Here is an 18,153-nt window from a genome sequence, read left to right as displayed (position 1 = left end):
CACACACACACACACACACACACACACACACACACACACACACACAAAGCCCAAACATTACGGAGTCGCAACTGGCACTACCACAAAGGCGTCCCTGGACTTTGGGTAATATGTGACTTAAAGCAGTCCAATAACCATTTTTATTAGTGATATATTCATGCGCCATTAATGTAGTAGTCTATGTGACAAGCTTGAATAATATCAGTGACACATTCAGCAACTAAAGAACCTTCCTCGTCATGAATCTAGCCAGGGCGGATCGTTACAGTACCTCGTCTTTCGTATTTTGTCATCCCGTCGTTATTTCTGGCACGGGCGGTTTTATGGATTCCTCTCAGTGTGCTGCTGTGTATGGCAGATAGTTGTTGCTTTATGTCTTCTTCCTGTATGAGGTCCTTCAACCTCGAAGACTTCACTTCCTTCTTTCAGCGTATTTAGAGCACTGCCTTCACCTACTCTTCCCTCTTTCTCTCCGTGGTCCCTCTCTTATCAGAGATCGTCGGGGGAATCGCAGAAAAAAACGGTATCGATGGGGGAATCGAGAGAAAGAGAAGCAACAAAGTCTCGTGGCGCCTGTGAACCTGCTGTTGCCAAAATTGACAAAAGCCTAAAATGCGTGTTTTCTACACATTTGCTTACAGGGACATGATCGGAAGTCAAAACAGTATTTCCCTCTGGCACCATAACAGTTGTTTTAGGCTTTGAGTCAATCCACTATATCAGCATGATAAACAGTCACTGTTTCCATGTTGCATCTGTTTTACAGTTTGCAACTGCAACTGGTGCAGCTGCACTCTTACCTCACAGTTACTACAATGCCCGAAAAATATCACTCTCACAACACAGCATGGGCTTTGAAGAAAAACAAAAACACCACACTGCTGAACAGTTTTCTCTTTAACCCTTATCCAGTAAGATTGATGGCCCTCTGTTTTCTCAGCTTCCTGTTTACTAGAAGCTTTATTTTCCAGCTTGTTGCAGCACTGTGACCACATCCCCCTATAAGCTCTTTCATATTCAATCTTTGAGAAGAAGTACCTCAAACTTAATTCAAATTTTCACTTTACTTAATAAATGCATTGGAGAGATGTGAATGCCACAAAGTCTGCACTCCAAGTAGTTGGAGGGTTCTGATCCTTGCTCAAGGTCTAGTCCCCGCTCTGTGACCTGGTCCGAGCTGGACTTGCCACCCTCCGGTTCCAAAGCCAAGTCCCTACGGACCGGGCTACCGAGTTACATAACTAACTTCCTAAACAATGGACAAAGATTTCTTGAAATGAATGATTTGGTCATGATGCATTGTGCGTGTTTGACACATGGGAGGCGGTACATCAGAGATAAGCCCGTCCTACGTGCTCTCTGGTGGTTAGATCTGCCCACTTCCACTGCCATGTGGCAGACAGGACTGCATGCCACAGCATCTAACGCAATGCTCACAACTGGCCTCACACACGTGCCTGTTACATACACAGGGTCATGTGTTCGCCAATGCAAACTCAACCTCGTTTGTCTGAACAAAGTTTCCTTAACCTGTATTGGAGCTCAACAGATCTTTGTTCTTCAGGCTAATTTCAACATTCAGACAGTTAAAGTAATAATAGTATTAGTAATGGCAGAGAGATGAGCAGATCACAATCTAATTTTTGGCAAGTATGTGAATCCAAAATGTCAACCAATATATTTTTTAAAAGTCTGAAATAGATATGTTCATGTATTAGCATGCAGACATAACACAATTAAATATTTTGATAGGGATCCTGACAATTTGAAGAATGATGAACAAAACATGTACAGACCGAGCGTTTGCATTTGAACAATAACCTCAGTCCTCTCAGATGTACAAACTATGTAATGGACACTGTTCTCAAATCTCATTTTTGGGCTTTCTATACCTCAATTTCTTGTTACTTATTGGCCTAAGTGTATTTCGATAAGCTAAAATGATACATGATATCAGTATCTATGTATTGACTGGGCTCTAAACTTTTGTTTTCAATTCTTTTTTTCAGCTTTTTTTTTTTTAAAGTGAGGATTTGTGATATGAGTTATTTTTTAAAATCATGGAAAATTGTAATTCAGTTTTAGATCATTATTGAGATATTATTGTTAACCAAAAGGATTCTGGCCAAACACGAATTGCTGAAGTGTTTAGTCTCCTGGCTGCAGTTATAAACAGGGTTATTATTATATGGATAGTATCTATATACAAGTTGAAAGGGTTCTTACTCCCCTTCCCTGCCATCACTTCATGTGTATATATATTTTTGTCTTTCTCTTTACTGAAGAGGATAAACAATGAAAGGGATTTTTCCATCAGACCTTTATTTGCTGGACCATCTGCTAATGTGAGAGACAGCTCCATTAGAGAGGAACAGGCGTCTCTTTGCCTGCTTTGTGACAAAAAAACAATCTGTGATTGTGCTCAAAAGCATTCCAGCACATTTGATGTGTTTAAATGCTGCCAAATGTCTTTTCAATAGTCTTGTTTGTTTAGGTAATTGGCGAAAGATTAATGGGATAGTTGTTTATTGATGTCAGTCTGAGTAGACAGAGCAAGAGATTTAAAAAAAAAAAAAAAAGGTGGACATGTTGCAGATGTTTTTATCTCTCATTTGGGTAACCTGGGTCCCTCAAGTAGTTCATTATATACTGCAGGGACCCTGATGGTGGAAACCCACAGGGCCTGCCAGACGGTCTGTCTGCATTCAGGTCCACATGGAGCTCCAGACGTCTGCCAAGCCTTAACCAAACCATACTGATCTTAACAATGTTTAGCACAATCATGAAATATTTTTAAAAATTGAATGGAAACAAATTAGCCTCTGTTTCAGTTGATATGTTGTATGCACGTGTGTGTGTGTGTGTGTGTGCGTTAAAAGTATGTGATGATGTCATGCCTGACGTGATTCACTAATGGGCCCAGAGGGGTTATCAGATGAACCCCTCCCTTTCTACCTTAATGGGTTAGTGGCCACTGTGGTTGTGTGTGAGTGGTGTGAGTGTGCGCGCACCCGGACTGAAGGCCGAGACATTGTGAGTATTTGATTTCCTCCGCTCTTATTCATGACATTTTTATCTTTTATATTTAGAGCCTGTAGATAAAGATGGCGATGCTACTGTATGTACTCCTGTTCTACTGCTGTGTCTATCTGTTGCTACTGCTTCAAAAATTCCCATTTTGTCAGCTACCAATGGCGTACTTGAGGAACTACATTCAAGTTTCTTTTTGTAGAGCTAAAGCTGACAAACACGGGCTCTGATCACTCTCTCTCATTCTCTCTCGTTCTCTCTGCAGAAACTGCTTGGATCAAACAGCAACAGTTTGCCAGATTTTCCCGAACCAACCAGCAGTCTAATGACAAGCGATCATTGTGAAACATTTAGCAGTAGTGCGTCTCTGCGTGTGCACATGCATGTGTGTACATGTACACTCAGTGTGTGTGTGGTAATGGGTGTTTTGCCAGCTTATTATTGACTGGAAGCCTCTTGACTGTGTCTGCTGAGTGGGAAGAGCAGGCAAGGCTGAACATAGTCCGGGCCGCGCAGGCTGCAGCCTGCCTGTCGGCATGCTCACCGTAACAGACGGTGGGAACGTGTGGGAACAGTAGCAGGCAGCCAGGGACTGCTCACAGGTCAAACTCTGCTGATAAAAAAACAACAACTGCTGGAATGTGTTTTGTGTGTCTGCACTGTAAAGCTTTCTAACGGTTTTCAAAGGTTTCTTGACCTTTTAGCCTTCATTGGGGGAGGAGAGGTAAGGAAAAGAGCTGTTGACCTGGTAAAAAGGAAAGCAACAAGGAAATGCTCCGCAGTGGGAGCTCCATGGATTGACTGGAGAGGATGTGCACTTTTTGGGCGTGGGCTGTCGGGAGCTTCTTACGTTGTTAAAGAGGGGATTGTTCTTTCTATTAACTCCTGAATTATTTATAACTTCACAATGAGACAGCATTAGTGTCGTCTTCCTAATGAAATGAGGGTGTGAAGACTGCGGTTTGCTTTGGAGCTATTGGCCATAGTATCATATAACAACACTGGCAAGAGGTATTCAAGCAAGAATGACACTGGTTAGGAAAACTTCCTGACTCAACAGTCCATTCGAACAACAACCAAGCCCAGACACCAGAAGACCACGCCAGGCTGCGGTGGGCTGCTAAGTTGAGAAAATGCATGTGTGACACACATAATAGTAGGCAATGAGTCATGTCTTTGGCTGGTATTGAGAATTTTCCACAAAACGTGCTTGAAAAAAAAAAAATAGTGCGAACAAAAACAATTAATGTGTGTGTACCTTTGTGTGAGTATCTGTGTGTGCATCTGTGGATGAAATGACCATATGCCAATCTACAAAACACCAAATGGTTTTTAAGCCCAGAGGAAAACACAATAAATCTGGCCTGTTTGTGTGTGTTTCTGCAGTACAGAACCACAGTATGAAGCTAATTTAACACAAGCGCATAAAGGCAAGCCTTGTTTGAATGGATGGTAACCGACTTTTTTTGATGTGCCTATTTTATCAGTAGCCTATACCAACAATAAACAACTGGGTGTGTAGTTTTAGTTTCATTGGAAGCTATTTACAGGCTGGTAAAATAGGGCAAACCAGTCAAAAACCAATCACACATTTAGCCTACATCGTGTTGCTTTCATTCACTGTGCATTATGAAATACTAATGAACAATAAAATTATTTAATGCCGATTTTTTTGTTAAAGATAATAATAACCCGGCTGAGGAGGATGAGAATGACTCCAGATCTGCAGAAGACCCATAGGGTCCACACCCATCCATCCCTTGCAGTCATTGTTTCCATTTCTTTGCCCGTTCAGAGAAAAATAAAAGATCGTGAAGAAAACAGTGACATAAACCTGGTCTTACCGTATTTAGGGTCCGGTTTTTTTTCCTCCAGCTCCATTCTCACACACTGCTCGGCTTCTAGCTGCTGATCAGACCTTAGACAGGACAGTTACCATGGAAATGTCGAGGAAAAAAACATCAATAACAGTGACCGACTACCGCTACACGGAGGGAGAGAGAGAGAGAGAGAGAGAGAGAGAGAGAGAGAGAGAGAGAGAGAGAGAGAGAGAGAGAGAGAAACACCCCAAACCAAATCGAAGCACTGCATATTCATAGCTAGCGGAGGGAAAGCAACCAATCGGAGAGCAGAGCGTGGTGACTGACAGCCGCCACAACCAATCAGGAGTGCACAATTTTCTCGCCGCTACTTCGATGGAATGTGTGTAGGCTAGAGCATAGTCCACATGCTCATCTAATGAAATAGCCCTGGACTAATGGGTTTCTAATCTAGTTTACATAAAGACGTTAAAAAAGACCAGTTTTCTGTTCCTAATTAAGAGTAAATCAGAGAGGATTTTTATCTTTAAATTCTTATTTAACCTTATGTGGTGAGGGGAAAAGAAAGTAGGCCTACCCCTCAATACAGAGAGAACAACAGGGGTGAAAAATAGAGTACATTTACTTAACTACTGTGCTAAGTAGGCTACAGCTGAGAGCTTCTTGTCATGTACTTTCATGCCACTTCATAGCCTATTCTGGATAAAGAGCTCTACACTGCAATGTGCTGATTGAGTTTTTTTTTCCATTCACAAAGTATATGATCAGCGTATAAAATATTATTGATAATTAATATACCGGTACATAAAGCAGTATATAAAAGTAGTCAAAATTAGCTGAACATTGACCAAATATAGTCAAACATACTCACCACAAGTAGCTTATAGGGTACATTTAGCAGATTACACTGTATACCCACCTAAATAACATTCTAAATGCTTAATGAAGTTATTATAATGTAGTATTGTTATATATCTTCCACCACTGGAGGACAGTCTCCACTACTATGAGGAAAAACTATTTATTTAACTATATAATTCAAGTGGATAGCAAACTCTTACCATCTACATTTCCATGAGAAGTAAACCATGACTTAGCAAATCTGTGACATACAAAAACCAAACAAACAGACTCCATTACATTCCTCCAAAATTGAAAAATTCCTCTGCAGGACAAACATTTAGGAGAGACTATCTCATGTTTTCATAGGCTCTAACTCATGTGGCTGGAAGGGGAACTGTGTCAAGTGAGTGCTCTGCCCCAACTCTGAACGCTGAAGTGTCAGGTGAAGGTGTGCCGGTAAAGCAATAAATAAGAAATATCAGGTTCCTTAAGAGAATCCTGATCTTAAATAACAAACAACAAATAAATAAAGGCAACTTGCAAAGCTTAATGTTAAAAAAAATGTCTTGGTTATACCAACTGATTTAATCTTACTTGATTTTAACTGGGTTATGTTTTTTCTTGGAATAAAGAAGAAGAAGAAGTCAAACTTTAATGATCCCCAAGGAAAATTGACATTTTAGGTTATTATGAGTTATCAAGACAGGTTATGTATATTTTAAAACCTGGGGATGGTCATGAAAAACAACTACAAAATATTTAATTTTTAGTAGCTATTGGTGGACATTTTAAGACTAAATTTCAGATTTCTGGAGTTATTCCCTTACTGGCTAACGTATTTCAAGATGGCGCATCATTCTGGAGCAGCCAATAGGATTACTTGAAATTGATGGCGGTGGTCTATGTTCAGGACAATAGCCTACAGATGTAGAAAATGAACAACCACAAACGTCACACAAAGTAGCTTTAAATATAGGCCTACTACTTACATGCAAATTATCTCACACAAAGCGAAACAACAACATTCATATCATCTATAGGCCTATGATTATAGGTGAAATGTTAAATTTGCCTGTTGTTTTGATTAGCTGGCTCCACTGTCAGCTGCAGAGGAACGTGAAATATTCGACAGGCCCTGAAGACATCTGTGCATGGCTCCTTTTTTTTAACCAGCCAATGAGCTGGGAGCGCGTGGGCCGACGCCTTTAACATGTCCAGGCCGAACAGTGATCCATATTCGCCATTTTGAGTGTGGAAATGCGTTGCGGGTTTAAATCACACACCTAATTAAAAACACACTACACACGGCACAGGAAGCAGAATCGCACATTCCCAACAGACAAACCCCGCGTGTGTTTAGTATAATAAAGCTTCCACTCCAACAGGCAGTACAACATCGGTTGCATAACTTCCAAGCGTTGCACAACGTATAGGTCGTGCATTGCCTCCAGTGTCTTTTGCCTCACCTGTCATGGAGGAAAAGAGCTGCCGGGTTTGCTGTTACATATCCCTGTGACGTTGCAACCGGCGAAATATTACTTAAGCGACTTTTATAGCTCACCTCTGCGGAAAAGTTCTCGCATCATCAGATTAACCCAGCAGCCGGCAGGAAAAAAAGGTACAGTACCATTGCATGCTTAGTCTGTTCTACTGGAAACAAAAAGTCACTAAACGGTTAACTTTGTTGCATGGAAATTACAAGAGGATTCAGGATATATGAACGTTGTTCACCAAGGGACAGCATGATGTCTAAGGTTATAAACAGGCAACCCTTTGATGTTTCTTCTTGAGAGAACTTGTAAATAATCAATACCCAAACCACTATCTTTGCTACTGCATGGAGTAATACTAATGCAGTATCATTAATGAATACTCCAAACAAAAAAAAAAATTTACATGGATAATTAAGGAAATTGTAATGTATAGGCTATTGTGTTTTGACAATTTTACCTGATTTTCACTGGTCTGGCAACTTAACTACAACAATGTTGCATAACAATGTGCTATTAACAATGACATGTACTTTCACTCTTTATGGATATTGAACAATATGAAATGTGTTTAATTTGCTTTTCCTCTATGATCCATAAACATACAGTATGGCTCTCAGAGGTGCTGTCACCCGCCTGCTCTCCAACAGCCAAAAATGTGCTGCTGTCACTGTGTCTAGAGCCCAGGGCACAGCTGCTACCGCTGCCAAAGGTACACTATAAATTCTTGAAATATAGAGAAACACATGATTGGGTCTTGAGGAAAATATTTCCCTTGATGAAGGAAACCCTTTTCATTTAAGGTGATGTGTAACCCACGAGACTCAACACTTTTATTCTCCTTACTTTAGATGCTGAAGTAAATAGAAAGCCAACAAAGGAACGTAAGTGGAGTTTTGATACGCTGAACCTGATCTCTCCAGATTCCTTCACACGTGCTGTTGTCACATGTCACAGTGACATGACCACTGTGTGTGTGTGTGTGTGTGTGTGTGTGTGTGTGTGTGTGTGTGTGTGTGTGTGTGTGTGTGTGTGTGTGTGTGTGTGTGTGTGTGTGTGTGTGTGTGTGTGTGTGTGTGTGTGTGTGTGTGTGTGTGTGTGTGTGTGTGTGTGTGTGTGTGTGCGTGTTTTGACCCTTAGCCAAGGTGGCGTTCAACTGGCGGGATGCACTGAATCTGGAGGGCCAGCTGACCGAGGAGGAGATCATGATCCGGGATTCTTTCCGCGACTACTGTCAGGAAAAACTCATGCCCCGCATCCTCATGGCCAACAGACATGAACGTAAGCAAATCACACATGCGTGATCATAATGATGTCCGTGTTCGACTATATGGACAAGCTTATGTCAAGCTCATAGAAGCTAAACTTTGTTGTTGTCTATACAAAGTCTAATGTCTTTTAGGCAGTTTTGGCTGTTTACTTCTTTACTTTTTGAGTTGTAAAGTTTAGGTTAGGTTTTTTTGGATAAATATTTGACTGCAAGTTCCTATTTTCCCAATCATTCTACAGATTTCCACCGTGAGATTGTCTCAGAGATGGGAGAGTTGGGCATCTTAGGCCCAACTATTAAAGGTAAACAGAAATAAAACTACAGTGTCATCATTTTGTACTACAATACATACGCTTTTGTCTTAGGACAACATCTTAGTTCTGCAGTATTTCAAAGATCTTAAAATGTGTTTTCTATATGTTCGGAGGATGATTACTTATTGTTTTATTTACCCTGCAGGGTACGGCTGTGCAGGCACGAGTTATGTGGCGTACGGCTTGATTGCCAGAGAGGTTGAGAGGGTGGACAGCGGGTATCGGTCGGTCATGAGTGTCCAGTCTTCCCTGGTCATGCACCCTATCAATGCTTACGGCACTGAGGCCCAAAAGGAGAAGTACCTGCCCCGGCTCGGTGAGACTGACATTTTCTGCAATCATACATGACATTTTCAAAATGGCAAAGGGCAGTCTAAAGAGTGTCCCTCGTGTTTTCATTTGTCTCGCAGCTCGGGGAGAAATCCTGGGATGCTTTGGCTTGACAGAGCCTAACCACGGCAGTGATCCCAGCAGTATGGAGACCAAGGCTAAATACAACCCATCGAGTGGTACCTTCACCATCAGTGGATCCAAAACCTGGTAGGTAGACAGACACATATAAGAAGCACTGGGTTTCCTGATTTGTCAAAGCCTTCTATTGACCTGAAATGGGACAACTGTGAAAATATTGATGCTAGTCCTGGACAATGATTTGTGCTTTAGAAAGTACAGTATTAGTTGTTTGGTCTAGGTTAATCGGTGTGAAACAAATCTGATATACTGTGGAAAACAACATTTAAATAATGAATTATATCAACAAAACAGAGGTGACTATTTACCATTTAAAAGTCAGATTTTGCTCTGTTGCTGCAAAGAATAGGGAAATATTCTGTCCCAGTGTCGCTGTAAATTTTGGACTTAAGGTAGTTTAAAAAGTACACGCCTGTGTTTACTGCCTAAGTCCTAACAGATGCATTACATCACACATGTGGACAAAGCTTTACCTGAAACTTGGGTCTGTACCAAGCGTCAAGCCCTTTGCGAATCACTGAAACGTGTAATCGTGCAGTTAATGTTTTTCTTGTTCCTCACTTTCCTTCCTCTGCTAGGATCACAAATTCCCCTGTGGCAGACATTGCAGTGGTGTGGGCCAAGTGTGAAGATGGTAAGGTGCGGGGTTTCATCTTGGAGCGTGGAATGAAGGGGTTGGCCACCCCCAAGATTGAGGGCAAGTTCTCGCTGAGGGCGTCCGCCACCGGGATGATCCTGATGGACGAGGTGGAAGTTCCCCAGGAGAACCTGCTGCCCAACGTCTCTGGTCTGGCTGTAAGTGGCTGCTCCCTTAGATCAAGTTCAACTCCAACAAAACCAAATAAATTTTACTTAAATATTACAACAACAATGTTACTGTATGCTCATATCAAACATTTCTTTTGTTGTTGACCATTGTGACCAGGGTCCTTTTGGCTGTCTGAACAACGCCCGGTATGGCATTGCATGGGGAGCCTTGGGAGCAGCTGAGTTCTGCTTCCATGCTGCACGGCAGTACACGCTGGACAGGTGTGTGTGTGTGCGTGTGCGTGTGTGTTTTAAAGTTAAGGTCAGAGGATCTTACAGACATAACAAAATCCAACTCCAGTGAAAAAAGTGTCAACATTACCATCTAGATTATCTTCTTGGGTTGTGCCATCCTCAGCTTATTCTTAGAGAAGGATAGATTTTCATGTCTTTCTACCCTCCAATCAGAATCCAATTTGGGGTGCCACTGGCCAGGAACCAGCTGATGCAGAAGAAAATGGCTGACATGCTGACAGAGATCACCCTTGGGCTGCAGTCTTGTCTGACCCTGGGAAGACTTATTGATCAGAAGAAGTGAGTCTCCTCTTTCTGTCTCAGAATTTTGTTCATGTTTGTTTGGGCTTGTTAGTCCTGTCTTTGACTAAAAAACAAAACTTTTCCTTTTATTGTGTGTGTGTATTTTTATCCTAATAGAGCAGCACCAGATATGATCTCCATGCTAAAGAGGAATAGCTGTGGCAAGGCTTTAGATATTGCCAGACAAGCCAGAGACATGCTGGGAGGAAATGGCATCGCAGATGAGTACCACATAATCCGCCACGTCATGAACCTGGAGGCCGTCAACACATATGAGGGTAGGCACACACACCTGTGGATACATTAGTCTTCTTTTTTTCCGGCATTTTTAAAAGTACAAACAGAAAGCAGGTTTGCAGTGGAAATGATCACAAACTGTAGCTGCAATTTTGTAAATCTACCACCAGAGGTCAGCAGTGTATAGATTTTTACAGGTTGATCGTGATAGATTTTCAGAATGCTGTCCACTTAAAATCAACTTCAAATACATTGTTAAAATTAATACACATAAACTATCCTGTCTTAAGCCAAATTATTGTAAGAGAAAACTTTCTGTACATTCTTTCTCATACCTAATGAGGACTTTTTAAAAGAGGTTTGGAAAATACCACAAATTTCAGTGGAATACAGTGATTCTTACTGCAAATGAAGTATCTTTTTATGTGAAAATGCCTTGTTCATGATGTAAAATGTGATTGTTGTTTATAGGAACTCACGACATCCATGCCTTGATCCTGGGCAGAGCCATCACTGGACTGCAGTCTTTTACTGTTGACAATTAAAGGTGGAAATGGACTTGGATCAGTGCTGTGCTACCTGTTGGCCATTGGGCAAAACTCATGTGTATAGAAATATAAAGTGCACTTAATCTGTCTCGAATTATGAGCATTGGCTGGTGGGATGAATCTCAAATAGCTCATTGCATTTGTGTTTTCAAACTATGAGCCGTCTATTACTGCCTCTGTTCGTTATCTTTGGTGAAAACGTAAGGTCAACATAACAAAAGCATTGCGTCCAACTGGGATGACATTTGTAATGAAAATGCCCAAAATATACTTCACATACTGACTATGTAGGGAGCATGTAAATGTGGCATTATATGTTGGTTTATTTTGTGATTAATTAAATATGTAAATACATGGTTTTGAAGGAGTGGAAATATGAGTGAGTGTAGCTGAGATTCAGTATGTACAGATCCCTTGAAACAGACTTGTGTCCAATTCAAATTAATTTCTCTTATGTTGTCATTTTACATTGTTCGTTACTTTAGGTCTGAATAACTGCGTATTTGTGCTGACTCATTTTAGTTTTGGTGTAAAATGTTAAACACCTGAGAACAAAATAATATGGTTTATTTTGTTCTTGTATTTATTAAATCAACAAATGCTGGAACTGAACATACATAAAAACATGGATTCAGCTTTTCACTTTTTCTGAGACTGCAGTCATGAGCTTAAACCTGAACTAACTGCCCTAAAAACCTAGGCACAGTCTACCGTCTATTCTTGAAAAAGGAGGAAGAACAAAGAGGAAACCAAAAGTCGTAATCCTATTTAAGTCAACTATTCTGAATACTCAACATAAACTAACTACCGGTAGTTCAAAACTACTTCAAATACAATATGGACATTAGAACATTAGCTAGTTTATCAGGGTTCTGATGTCTGGTTAATGGCCAGGCCCCCTCTAAGACTTGCCAGCGCCTGGTTGGCCTCTATTAGCTCACTGTTGAGCTTGGTGCAGCTCTCCAGCACCTCGGACAACACCTGCAGCTTCACCTGCATCTCATTACTGTTCTCTTCATAGACTGTGTACATGTGCTCCTTCATTTGCCGACACATCTCTGTCACCTAGGGAATTAAATAAGAGTAAAACAAAAATCTGTCTATTGACCAGATGAACATTTGTGGTGTACAAAATAAGTTTTATACCTTCTGCACTAACTTCTCCTGGAAGCTGTCCATCACTTTCTGATCACTGGTGCGGTTGTCGTTTATCTTTTCCACAAGTTCCTGTACTCTCCTGCTGATGTCATCTATATTGGAGCTACAACAGACAGACATGCAGGTTGAATGTGGCTGTAACCCTGTATCCCTATTTATTGAGGAACAATAGGGTACTGTCCATCCAGGTGAAAGTAACACCTGTTACTTCAGTATATGGAATAGAAGGTATAGGTAATGCAGTACCAGGTGTGCTGCCCTTGAGTGTCAGTCATGCTTGTGTTTAAAGACTTCCCTCTTGATGAATCTGGGTCCATGTCTTCTGCCTGTATTGTCAAGGACAATGAAAAAACAACTTTTCCATTACCACTAGGTGGCCGAGTGTAATCATTTACTGTACAAGTATGATTTCACAGATCCGAAAAACCGACCCACCCCCTTTATATTGTTTTTTAAATCGTGTGAGAAAAAAATGTTAACTTTAGAGAAAACTAAATTCTTTTTTAAGAGTGTATAAGCATTTTTTGTTTGTTTTTTGTTAAGAAAAGGTCTCTCTCTGGCTCCTTAGTGTACTAGGATAACCGTCATTACCAGCTGTGAATCTTCATGTCCGCTCTGGGGAGTAGACTGAGAGGTGGACGGCAGGTCGTCGAAGAAAAAATCCATGTTGCTTTATTTGACTGCAGGTGTAAATCTAAGTTGAATAAAACAAAAAACACATCTGTTAAATAAACACAAATAACGTTAGGAACAAAAATATAAATACTTCCGGAGTATAATGTGGCTCAATTCTACATTAGCAGTTTCAGCTAATGTTAGCTAACAGGCACCTTAACCTCTGCTGACTGTAAAATATTACCTTTAGCTTCACACTTGCAAACCACAGAATTAATACAGTTATGTAACCTAGTTATAGTATGTTGCAACCAAATGGGTATAATGTTTCCTCTACCAACCAAAAATAGCCAACGTTAACTGTTTGGCGTGTAGCCAGGCCGTTAGCTAACTGCGCTCACTAGCTAGCTAGCTAACTCAGCTTGCTGCTTAATGCTAATGCCCTGGATCTCGATCTTGCTAGCTACCATTTGTCACGTGGTTTCGTTCTAATATTGTCTTTGGCTAAAATGAAGAGATGTTTTGACATTGACCTGGTTAGTTGATGTGGGAAAAGTAAAGTAATGAATGTTAAATTTCATTTTATTTCTATGAAAGTTAAATTAGCATTGCAAAAGTACTCCTTAATTTCAAAACTAAATTACTCATGCAACCCTGTGATAGTCCCTTGAGTGTTTTATTTGACTGAAATAATCAAATAGGCAGGATAGATGGGGTAACGTACATGCAAAGTAATGTTGGCAGAAAATGGAAATAGTTACCACAAAAATGGAACTTACCACACAAACCCTAATTGATCGGTTTTACAATATATATATATATATATATATATATATATATATAGCAAAAATATATATTATACTGAGTAGGCTAGCCTATGACAGAGACAAATCTGGAAGTGGTGGCATGAACTTTATTTTTTAGTTGATGACTTAAAAAAAAAAAGACTCCCAAAGATAATTTCTTTCTTTGTATGTGTGTGCGTGCGTGTGTGTGCGTGTGTGTGTGTGTGTGTGTGTGTGTGAGAGAGAGAGAGAGAGAGAGAGAATTATGGGTGAGAAAGCCCTCACTGTGGATTAAGTAATCTGTGTATGGGATTATCATGGGATGGGGCTGGGCTGAGGGACTGATTGATCTTTACTGTGATTGGAAGTGTAATCCCTCCCTTCCTCTCTCTCTGCCTCTCTGTGTCACCGCCCACAGTCTGGATTATTTCTGCAGAGAGGACACAGCAGAGGCACAGAGGCTGTTTTACATGTCTTGATGTCTGTGGAGGATAGTCTGATGATGACATTATGGTAGTAATGATAACCACTGTGTAGAAACATGTTGGTGAATCAGAACTGTAATGATCCACCCATGTTTAATCTGAAATATGCAAAAACTTGGTCTTGACAGGTGGGTGATGGCCTTTTTTTCATGTTGGTTAAGTGGCTTCTATCTGCTCTATGTTAAAGTTATTTAAACAATAAAAATTATATATTTTTTAAATTCTAGACTTTGCCTTTCTGCATTTTAGGCAGTGACACCTCAGCAAGTGGATGATCGAATTGGGCAACCTTTCAATTTGAATATATTAAAATAACTACAACTCCTTGGAGGACGTGGAAGCTCCTACTCTGGGAATATGGACAACTTTAACGACACAAACAAAGGTGGACTTCCATTCCAGTTCTCTATTCAAAATGGGGAGCCTCTGTACACGGAGTACAAGCCTCCTTCCAGGGACCTCATCCAGCTCCCTAAATCGGTTCTCTACCTTGTGGTGGCTGCTCTGGTCGTAGTCGCTGTAGCTTACGCTATCGTGGGTCACCTCATCAAAGACCTCATGCTGGATATAACAGGTACTCAAGTCTTCTAATAGAAGTAGCTGTCTCATGTTAGGATTAGTTTACCAGAATTCCCCTTGGTTTTTATATATGTTTGTCATCTCGTGCTCTCTATCCTCATTGATCAATTCAAGTTTGATACTGCATGACAGTGTACAACAAATATGCTGATAGTTTGGAGCTAGTGGTGCAAAAGTACCTGTTTTTAAACAGGTTTGAATGTCTTCTTGAAGGTGTTTTTTTTATTTGCTCAACCTGGATATGTCTACAACTCGAGTCTGTTATTGAGACAGGATCAGCAAAAGTCTGACTGTACTCTGGCTGAATTAGAAAAATAGCAGGGCTGATGCACATCCACATAAGACTCTAAATTCAAAGCACACGTAGAATCACAGTGTGTGTGTGTGTGTGTGTGTGTTTTTAAAACAACTATTTCTGCGAAAAACATAAAGGCTGAAATAAAATCTTTTCCAAGTACTGTTTCTTGGAGCTCATACATGTGAGTGCTGGAGCAAACTGTCAGTGGACATTTCAGCAACAGCTACTAGAGCTGCACAATATACATATATATATATATATATATATATATATATAGTTTTTTTCAAATCGTCATTGCAATATCAATATCAACTGGCGCAATAAACATCACAAAGGCTGCAACAGATTTCTTTTGTGTTGGTCGAACGTAAACATTAGTTTAATTGCACTTTAAAATGTAACTGTTCTTTTTCTAGTGGTGTCTTTTGTATTCAATTCAATGTTCAATTTGGTAAATAAAAAATGGTTGAAATTCTTTTTTTGTTTTAAATCGAACAAGCAATTTGTCGTATTTTAGCAGAATACCGACACTTCAATATCTGTTTATCGCAAATAATATCCTAGCATGATATTCAATGATGTTATGTCCTATTTTCCTCACATCGTGCAGCTCTAAAAGCTACTATGTGTGGTATATAACAAGACAGTTGCAGAGATGGGGGAATAATAATGATCAAATACGATTCTCAATCCCCCGTTTCTGTCCTTCCACAGACTGTTTACTGGGCCCAATCGACGAGGAGCAGAAAAAAGACCAAGAGAGAGCGATGGGAGTCAGCCCTCTGCACTTGCCACCTGTCCTTAGTCACTCCCACCCAAATGCCTTCCACGTGTGGGACCAGGATGACATCATAATCCCCATGACTCCACCAAATGAGAGCCCGGAATCCAGCCCTCTGATGGCCGTCATCCCATACATACCTACAATTTTTCCCAACTCTCACAGCGTCAACAGCCCGCCCTACAGCCAGACAATCCCAAAGGAGAGTAATGCATGAAGCAACACAAGGGATCCAAGACAGTTTTCATTTACAGTGTATATCTGCTAAACTTGGTTTCTTCTCTCTCCCTTTTTTATCCCTTTGTGCTGATGATTTTCTTTAGTTGAGTGCTTAAGCTCCATGTTTTCACCTCTGAAACACATTTTACCCAAAACTATTTTGTCAAATGTGTAACGTGTCACGAATTCAGCAACATCATATGGCCTGCAGAGACTTGGAAAGGATGCATTAAGACTTTGCTCAATATATACGTACTTCTGTCGGAGTAACTGATGTGTCTACCTGAGACAAAAATCGGATTTTCTCAAGATCAGAGCCTGGGACACTGAGTGGGACGGCCTTAACTTGTTCATTATCCCTGTGGATTTGTGCCAAGTTAGCATTATGACTATTAACCTTCTCCTTCCACACACACACCACTTACTTCAGGCCATGTTTATGTAGCATCTTTACTTCATTGGACACACTTTAGATGGAGTAATGTGGAGCTTGTGACCATATTCCACATCAATTAATCCAAATGTATAATCAGTTCACGTTTGGCTGTGAAAAAGAAGTGTGTCTTTTACTTCAGTGAATGATATGTCCAGCCAAAATAATGTCTTTAATCTTCACCATTACACTGAGTGATTCTCAAATGTGTTCCACGCATATATTTTTAGAATATCCTGTTTTATAAACATCTGAAGAGGAATGAGGAAGAGAGAAGTGTCTATATTGCAGAAAAGCCAAGTGAGCACTTGTGTCAAATAAAGGTGAATATGTACTGTAGGCCTGCGCTAAGAAAACGTTTGTGTCACTGTTCTGATACCGTGTGTATTTCTGGCACTTAGGAGGATCGGCCTACTAACTATTCGGGCAAAGTTAATTCAATTAGTGTAGGTGAGCGCATTAATGTGACTGTGAGGCCTTTTAAGGCCAGCATGCGTACGATTAATTAGAATCATCATCTCCACTTATCTGTTTCTACAAATACACACAATAAATACAGAAATAAGTCATTACATAATGGTAAATTGTAAAAAGTGTGATATAGATACTGCATTTTGACCTTAACCTAGCTACATGATTTACAGATGTCTGATCAACTGTTAAGAGATGAAGTCTGTGACATAACACACACACACATACTTGTATTACTTTCTTTCATTATTAACTTTCATCTTCACTCTGTGCCCATAACTAAAAAAGAGGATTATTGCACCTTTTCTCAATTAACATTGTAAAATCCATCTGTTAAACCCAGAGTCCCTGTATTCCGTGAGGGATGGAGATTAGGGAGAGAAGATTAGATGAGCAGCTTAGCCTTTAATACAGCATCCTTTTATTACTTTTGAGCTGTGGAATTAGGTAATCGGACAGCAGCAGCCTAATCTGAGTGAACAAACGTGAAACTGAACATTATTATCCTGCCTGTATGTCAAGAGTCATTGGATGTGAGGTGTGCAGAGACTAAAGAGTTTCAAGAAGGACGACTGTTAAGTAGGTCCGGAAACAACCCGAAGGGAAAACAAATGCACTGGTGTGAAGTTAAAACATCCCTGGTGCTGCAGTGGTACAAGTTGTGGGGTGCATGCATGTCAACACATGAGTGTGTAAGAGCACGGTGGCTCAGCGTTCCCCCGGTCCGGGCGGGGCCTTTCCGTGTGCAGTTGGCATGTTCTCTCCGTGTTTGAGTGAGTTTTCATCCGGGTGCTCCAGATTCCATAAAGACATGCATGCCAGGTAACTGGGGCTACAGTTGAAAATTAGGCGTCTGGCTAACACTGGCACATTTTCAGAAATGTTGATTAATGTGCATCGTTCTTAGAAAATAAATAAATCCCAAACCCTAAAAACAGAAGATAGAACATCACATTCGATTC

General features: G+C 40.5%; 2 protein-coding genes across 5 annotated transcripts in view; one reads left to right on the top strand and one right to left on the bottom strand.

Annotated features, from left to right (window-relative positions):
* The window catches only part of slc44a2 (solute carrier family 44 member 2 (CTL2 blood group)), a 20,239-nt gene extending 15,112 nt beyond the window's left edge, over positions 1–5,127 (bottom strand). The window contains exon 1 of one of the 3 annotated variants that reach the window (XM_032527284.1): positions 4,875–5,127. In XM_032527284.1, coding sequence (XP_032383175.1) covers positions 4,875–4,911 — 37 coding nt within the window. In that variant the 5' untranslated portion in view covers positions 4,912–5,127. Of the gene's footprint in view, positions 1–271; positions 639–4,874 lie in introns of those variants that run through there. The other 2 variants (XM_032527302.1, XM_032527293.1) reach the window with 2 other exon arrangements.
* A 1,803-nt stretch (positions 5,128–6,930) lies between these two features.
* On the top strand, positions 6,931–11,746 carry gcdha (glutaryl-CoA dehydrogenase a). 2 transcript variants are annotated; one of them, XM_032527530.1, is made up of 12 exons: positions 6,931–7,308; positions 7,780–7,895; positions 8,035–8,067; positions 8,324–8,464; positions 8,693–8,755; positions 8,913–9,083; positions 9,178–9,307; positions 9,817–10,033; positions 10,164–10,267; positions 10,454–10,579; positions 10,700–10,860; positions 11,291–11,746. In XM_032527530.1, exons 2-12 carry the CDS (start codon positions 7,793–7,795, stop codon positions 11,362–11,364), a joined length of 1,323 nt encoding a protein of 440 aa, XP_032383421.1. In that variant the 5' UTR covers positions 6,931–7,308; positions 7,780–7,792; the 3' UTR covers positions 11,365–11,746. The 2 variants fall into 2 exon arrangements, with proteins under 2 accessions (XP_032383421.1, XP_032383412.1); XM_032527521.1 differs by having other exon boundaries at positions 6,931–7,311; positions 7,792–7,895.
* Positions 11,747–18,153: the final 6,407 nt, after the last annotated feature.

Source organism: Etheostoma spectabile, chromosome 2, assembly GCF_008692095.1.
Source record: "Etheostoma spectabile isolate EspeVRDwgs_2016 chromosome 2, UIUC_Espe_1.0, whole genome shotgun sequence".
Taxonomy (NCBI): domain Eukaryota; kingdom Metazoa; phylum Chordata; class Actinopteri; order Perciformes; family Percidae; genus Etheostoma; species Etheostoma spectabile.
Note: the sequence above shows the minus strand (reverse complement) of the source record. Positions and strands in the feature narration are given on the sequence as shown.

What these genes read in the sequence shown, in the direction of transcription:
- gcdha (XM_032527530.1), top strand. Translation starts at nt 7,793, where the DNA reads ATGGCTCTCAGAGGTGCTGTCACCCGCCTGCTCTCCAACAGCCAAAAA. An exon ending in TAGAAAGCCAACAAAGGAAC is followed by an intron (nt 8,068 to 8,323) that starts GTAAGTGGAGTT and finishes TTTGACCCTTAG; the next exon opens with CCAAGGTGGCGTTCAACTGG. An exon ending in CATGGCCAACAGACATGAAC is followed by an intron (nt 8,465 to 8,692) that starts GTAAGCAAATCA and finishes ATCATTCTACAG; the next exon opens with ATTTCCACCGTGAGATTGTC.